At 41.9% G+C, this 6,878-nt stretch overlaps 1 protein-coding gene across 1 annotated transcript; it reads left to right on the top strand.

Annotated features, from left to right (window-relative positions):
• Window positions 1-228: 228 nt before the first annotated feature.
• On the top strand, window positions 229-6,087 carry PMPCB (peptidase (mitochondrial processing) beta; the record flags this gene model as incomplete). The annotated part of the gene is made up of 9 exons (XM_010079889.1): window positions 229-249; window positions 1,369-1,509; window positions 1,840-1,926; window positions 2,405-2,534; window positions 2,929-3,127; window positions 3,793-3,872; window positions 4,448-4,560; window positions 5,199-5,342; window positions 5,927-6,087. Coding segments are annotated over exons 1-9 (1,076 nt in total), but the record flags the coding sequence as incomplete, so codon positions are not given.
• Window positions 6,088-6,878: the final 791 nt, after the last annotated feature.

Consider the following 6,878-nt stretch of genomic DNA (forward strand, 5'->3'; position numbering starts at 1 on the left):
TGCCGCGGTGCATGGCGGGAATTGTAGTCTCCGCCTGGCTGAGGTGGAGGCGGCGGTCGCCCGGCGGGGGGGCACAGTGATCCGGGGGACGAGCCGGGGAGCCGCAGGCCCCAGAGTTTACTACCTGCTGCTTGGGGCCGCTGTTACCCCGTATCGCCCCAAGCGGTGCCGAGGCCGCATGGCTGGCGCAGCCTTCGGGAGCCGGAGCGGGGCAGAGACTGGGGTGCGATGGCTCTGAGAGGCGCAGGAGTAGCTTCCACCCCGTACGGGGCCTGCCGTGCTCACCCCAGGGGAGCTCAGAGACGGCTTAAACCCTCCATCTCTGCACTGGTTATATGGAGGCTGCCCCAATCCCAGAGCTCTCCCCTTCTGTCATTTTCCCCATCCTCTCGGGTTGAAGCCTAAGCTTTTCTTTCTCACAACAGGAAAGGGAGATTTTGTTCTCAAGCACAGGTTTTTCCTTCCCTGTAATGCCGGCTAGCAGTGAAAATGATCCCTTGCAACAGCCCAGGCTGGGAACTGACTAGCAGGGTAGCAGCTCTGTGGAAGACGCCTGGGGCACAGGAGGACAGCAGGCTGCATGTGGGCAAGCAGCATGTCTGGCAACAGCCTGGGCTGAACAAACAGGAGCACAGCAAGTAGGATCAAAGGAGGTGGCTTGCACTTGTCAGGCGGTCTTGTCGCTTGTCAGGTGGTCTTGTCAATATGGCAGCTGGGTTTGGTCTTCTCGGTGTAAGGAAGACAGTAGTGAACTGGAGTGCATTCACCTGAGGGCTAGCATGATGGTTGCAGGTTAGAGCATATGCTCTATGAGGAGAGGCTGAGGGTCTGGGACTTCTTCAGCCCAGAGAAGACATAGCTTTGGTTGGACTTAACATCAGCCTGCCAGTACCGATGGGAAGGTTGTCAGGAAGACAGAGCCAGGTTCTTCACAGTGGGGCATGGCTGCAGAATGAGAGGCAATGGCTATAAGTTGAAACAAGAGAGGGAAAACTGGATATATGAAACCCCCTTTTTCCCATGAGGCATTCAAGCAGTGGAACAAGCTCCTCAGAGAGGCTGTGCAGTTTCTTCACATCCTGGGAGATTTTCAGTACCCAGCTGCAAAAAGCCCCAAGCAAACTGGTCTGACCTCATAGTTGATCCTGCTTGGAGCAGAAGGTTGGACTAGAGCCGTCCTGAGGTCCCTTCAAACCTGTGTATGGTGTTTTTTTTTTTTTTTTGGTGTGTGTTTTTTTTTTTTTTTTTTTAGTGCATGCTTTAGAAAAGATCCCCAAACTTGTGTTAAAGTTCAGGAATACATTTTTCAGAAGAGCATCCTGGGATATACCTTACAATTTGAGTGTGACTGATGCTTTTTCCTTACAGTGTGTACATGTTGGAACAAGCAGGCTCAGAGCTTCCAAAGCAGCAACAGAAGTAGTCCTAAATGTTCCTGAGACTAGGGTGACTCCTCTTGGAAATGGCTTGCAAGTAGCTTCTGAAGACTCTGGACTCTCAACATGCACAGTAGGTAACTTGTAAAGGGAAGTTTTTTTTGTAACTGTTCATGCATGTTAATTTCCTTGTGGAACTGAATTGCATTCTTTCAATATTCATTAATAATTGTTCTTAAACTTTAAGCTAGGTAAAATAAGTCTTAAGGCTTTGGTGTTTATGATTTGTGGTTAGATTTTTTTGTGAAGATCAAAATTTTCTTTATCTTGAAAACCTGGTTTGTTTCAGGAAAAAGCCATTTAAAAATAGGTCTTGAAAATCTAAGCATAGTTCATACACAAAAACAGCAAAGCTTCATTGTTAGCTGGTAAAATGACTTTTTTTTTTTTTCTTCCCAATAAGGTTGGACTTTGGATTGATGCTGGAAGCAGGTATGAAAATGAGAAGAACAATGGAACTGCTCACTTTCTTGAACATATGGCTTTCAAGGTGAGCATGAGTATTGACTTAGAAATTTACAGTGGATTTCTGAGTTATTTATCTTTGAAGATCAATGGTAAGAACTTTGTTAGAACTGTATAAATACATTTTCCAAATCAAGGAGTGGGGAAAAAAAAAAGTGGACAACTTCAACTTTGGTTTCCATTAGAAAATGAAGCTGAAGTCCTAGTTCTGTGTAGCTGATACACAACTATAGATTAGTAACATAGGTCTAATTTTAACTCACTTTTAACTTCTTGTAATGTTCTTAGAAGACACATAGTTGCCTTTTTGCCAGCTTTTTATTTTCATTTGGGAGCATAGTAGGATTTATATCTGACTTTCAAGCTTGGAGAGATTAGTGTGCCAGTTTTCTTTCCAGAAGACTTTTTCTTTCTCTTGGCCTTGACTTTTCCAGACAAGAGGTAGCAATGATGAGTAGGTGAATTAAAGAGTCTGTTCTGATTTTCCTGTTGTTTTATTTCAGGGAACAAAAAAGAGATCTCAGTTAGACCTTGAACTAGAGATTGAGAACATGGGAGCTCATCTGAATGCGTATACATCCAGGGAACAAACCGTGTATTATGCAAAGGCTTTTTCGAAAGACTTACCAAGAGGTAACTGTTTTCATTCATCAGAAAAGCAGCAAAAGACAAAATGCTTATCCAGCTCCTGATGAGACATCACAAAATTATACTTTTATAGAGTAACAGTCCTTTCCTTCCTGGGTGAAAAGTCCTTTCTTGAGCTGCACAGGAATGTGAGAATGCAGGTTTGGAAAGGAGAGTGCCATCTGGGAAGCTGATATTTGACATGTTTTTGTCTCTAGACTCCCAAAAGAAAATACCTTTTGGACTTCTCCCTTCCGGCAGAGCAAGCCTCTTGTCACCTTGCAAATCTTATTAGCAAATCTTGGGCCATTTGGTCTTTGGGGTGGATTTTACTTTTGGAACCAGGTTTTTCTGGTAGTCTGAAAATATGCTTTCTGTTCCCTTGTCTGTTTTCAATTAGCTGTGGAAATTCTTGCTGACATAATTCAGAACAGTACCCTGGGAGAAGCAGAGATTGAGCGTGAGCGAGGAGTTATACTTCGAGAGATGCAAGAGGTTGAAACCAATTTACAAGAAGTTGTCTTTGATTACCTTCATGCTACAGCCTATCAGAAAACAGCCCTAGGACGAACAATTTTAGGACCCACTGAAAACATCAAGTATGTCCAAATTGGTGGCTGTCTTTAATTGTATGGTGCCTTTTCTATTTAAAAGACTCATCTGAAAATGTAGGGAACAGCTTCAGTTTTAATTTTTACCCTGTAAGATAGCTGAAATTGCACTGGATAAAACTGTAAGAAGAATTCCCCTATTGCCTTAGTTCCCCTTTAAGCAGGCATCAAAGGATGTGTGAACTTCACATGTCTACTGCATGTCTTCATTATTTGCCGTATTTTTTCCTGTTTGTTAAAAAGGCATCTGGCACAAAATTGGAAAAGCTCCTTTGTCCCGTTGGTCAGGTGTTAGGAATTATCATAAATACAACTGTGTTTGCACTGCTCTTTCAGCATTTGTTTATATCAGCACAGACCAGGAGACTGCTAAATGTGCTGTTTTCAAATTGGCATGAGATCATTAGTGTGTCCTGTCTCCACGTGACTGACACGTAATTCTCAGGAAGCTAGAAGAGCTTAGAAAGGCAAAATGTAACCAAGTTCCTATTTCCTTTTTAGGAAGTCACCCTTATTTTAGCTTTTTGCCTCTATGCACGGCTCTGCATTGGCAGACCTTACAATTATTTTGATATTGTATTCTATACATTTAGCTCTTTTTACTCTACTAAACTTTACTGACACAATAGTGATGTTTCCTTGAATGTTTCTAGATCCATAAACCGTAATGACTTGGTGGAGTACATAACAACACATTACAAAGGACCCAGAATGGTCCTGGCTGCTGCTGGAGGTTAGTAGGAGATATTTGCCCTGGATCATGTGAAACTATGCTTAAAACCATGGTATTTAAGTTTCTGAGTATAACATGATGAATTGTCTATTGTTCAGTAAGTCCTGGAAGTTCATTGCTAGCCCTGTGTATTTTGTGCCTTTATACCCTTTGAACTTTTCCCTTTTCCCCTCAGTAATATTCCAGAAACATTCTTAAACCAGTAACTCGAAGTGAATTGAAGGCCAAGGTCATTCTTCCATGTGGGCAGGAAAAGAGAGGCCTAGAAGGGGCTCATTGTGAAAAGAAGAGTAGCAAGGAAAGCAGAGAGAAGGAGACATAACATCAAGGCTTGAAATTGAGAGCAAACAGCTTGATTTGGTGTAATATTAATAGAAGGCTATTGAAGAGAATTAAGGGGAGTGATCATGACAATCTTACTCTGTATAATGGGGAGGTGTGAGGAATCTGAAAGCATGGTTATTAAAGGGAGAGAGCAGTAAGTTACTGTTTGTTTGAGTCTTTAAACTGCACAGCAATTTAAATTAACTGTTTACAGAGTAACATTATAAAGTATGTGAAATATCTTTGTTCAGGGGTCTCTCATGATGAGCTGCTTGACCTAGCAAAGTGCCACTTTGGTAACTTGCCATCTGCTCCGGAAGGAGGACTGCCACCCCTGCCACCTTGTAGCTTCACAGGCAGTGAGGTAAGCTGGTAGGCGGCTTTTTGAGCTTGCCCTTCTATCTCCTGTGAGCACAGTGGACATGTGCTCTCTGCTGAGGAGAAAGAGTTTCTCAGCCACAGACTCAGCAGATTAGAAGGTTTCTTGCCCCGAGCGAGGGCAACAGAGTAGTTGCTTTCCAAAGCAGTACTTTACAACCTTTCTTGGACAAGCCTTGTTGCTGCCATTTTTTCTGCTTCATCAGTTCCTGGAGGAATACCTCCTTACCCCTGCTGCTACTTTACTTTTGTCCCCTTGGCAATGGTGTTGGACCATTTCTACTTGTTGGTAATTACTAATTTAACGGATATGGAAGAGAACCGAGGCATCTGTGTTCTATTCACAGCTTTATTTAGATTTTGAAAAGTCATCAGCTTCCCTTGCTGGTGTTTGTTGTGAAATGACTTGTAATGCGTTAGGCTTGCTGTTGCTCTGAAATTGCCACAGAGAAGACTAGCTAAGGCTGATGTTAAATAAAGCTTCATATGCTCTAATTTTGTGTTCTCTATGTGCGTGCTTTATAGTCCAGATGTAATGGAAATGTCTTGTCTCCTGATATTTAACTTCCTGTGTATGTTACTGTGCACAGGTTGTACTACAGCTGCTTTTCTGTGTTCCCACAGATTCGTATAAGAGATGATAAGATGCCCTTGGCGCACATTGCGATAGCTGTTGAAGCAGCTGGCTGGTCGCACCCAGATACGATCCCACTCATGGTAGCGAATACTCTGATAGGTAATTGGGATCGTTCCTTTGGAGGAGGCGTGGTGAGTGAACCTGCGAGCACCTTCCTGCTCTAATCAGGCTGGTGGGCTGCTGAAATCTCTCTGACTTGGGTACTGCCAATACAGACCCGTTCAAACATATCTGATGGTGTTAGTGCAACTTATGGCTATTTCTGAAGGTCCTTTTTTGGAGTGGGAGAGGAGAAGGGGATCCAGTTGTGAGTCTGAGAGAACTTGTTGCTCAAGATCTATCAAAATCTTAGGAAGTGGTTCTAAACCACCAAAATAGAAGTGACTTGAGATCTGACAGCCCTCATGGAAAGTAGGATGTTTCATACCTGTTTGTCATCAGAACCTGTAGGTATTAATAACTGTCCCTTTCTTGAACCTAAGTAGCTTTATAATTTTGGCTTAAATCTGGGCTGTTGCTTGGAAATGTGAGATTACATGCAAGGAAAGAAACTGTTGAGATGAAGAGCTGGTAATTAACCTCATACCTTCTGCTGGAGCCTTTGATACTACTTCATGTTCTGTCATCATTGAAATGAAAACAGGAGACCATGGAGGTGACTAGTAGGCTTTCAAAAAACTTCATAAAATAATATATTTTTCTTTTGCCTCAGCAGAATTTATCCAGTAAACTTGCTCAGATTGCCTGCCATGGTAACCTGTGTCACAGCTTCCAGTCCTTCAACACCTGCTACACTGATACAGGGTTGTGGGGACTCTATATGGTCTGTGAGCCATCCACTATACAGGACATGGTGCACTTTGTTCAGAGAGAATGGTGAGCTAATGACTGATTCTCTAAAAGATTGTTTTCAGTGGAGGAATACAGTTAAAAAAAATAGCAATAATTTAAAAATAATATTTTTGTTTCTCTGCTTACTTTTGCCTGGAAAAAAAAATGCATCAGCTTCTAAACTTGCCCAACAGCCAATTTCTGGCACCCTTACTTGGAGTGAATAGTTTAAGGTTTAGGTTTGGTTTTCTTTTTCTGTCCTGGAAAAATAAATGGTAACTGTAGTTAAAACAATAGCATTCCTTGTACAAGAAAATATGGCAGTGATTTTTTTTTTGACTTGACAGTGAGAGGAGTTATGAAAATGAGTCAAACCTTTTAGAATACTAAGTCAGTATACTGTGCCCCAAAGTCCATGTTTAACAGCTGAAAGATTAAATATTCATGAGAATAATGAATGTGCAATTACCTCCAAACACCATTAGTAGTTACCCATTCTGCTGCTGCTTTCCCACATGATGCATCAGGTGGAGATGTTACACAGAGCTCTAGTGAGTTCATAGGGAAATTAAATGATGTAAGGTAGGTGAGCTGTTCTATGTGGAATTTTGAAATCTGAGATTCTAGATAATATTCATTTGTCTAAGGCTTAAACCTAAATTGAAAAGATGTCCCTGGGTACAACTGTAATGCTTGAAGTGCAGATGTGATTAGGACCAGACATGTTAGCTAATAGCACTGTTTTGAAGTGAATTTGAAAAAAAAGTGGAAAGAAACTTTAAAATGAGGACTTTCTTTGATCACGTAGATCACTTCACAGAATCACAGAATCACAG

Source organism: Pterocles gutturalis, unplaced genomic scaffold, assembly GCF_000699245.1.
Source record: "Pterocles gutturalis isolate BGI_N339 unplaced genomic scaffold, ASM69924v1 scaffold33844, whole genome shotgun sequence".
NCBI lineage: Eukaryota > Metazoa > Chordata > Aves > Pterocliformes > Pteroclidae > Pterocles > Pterocles gutturalis.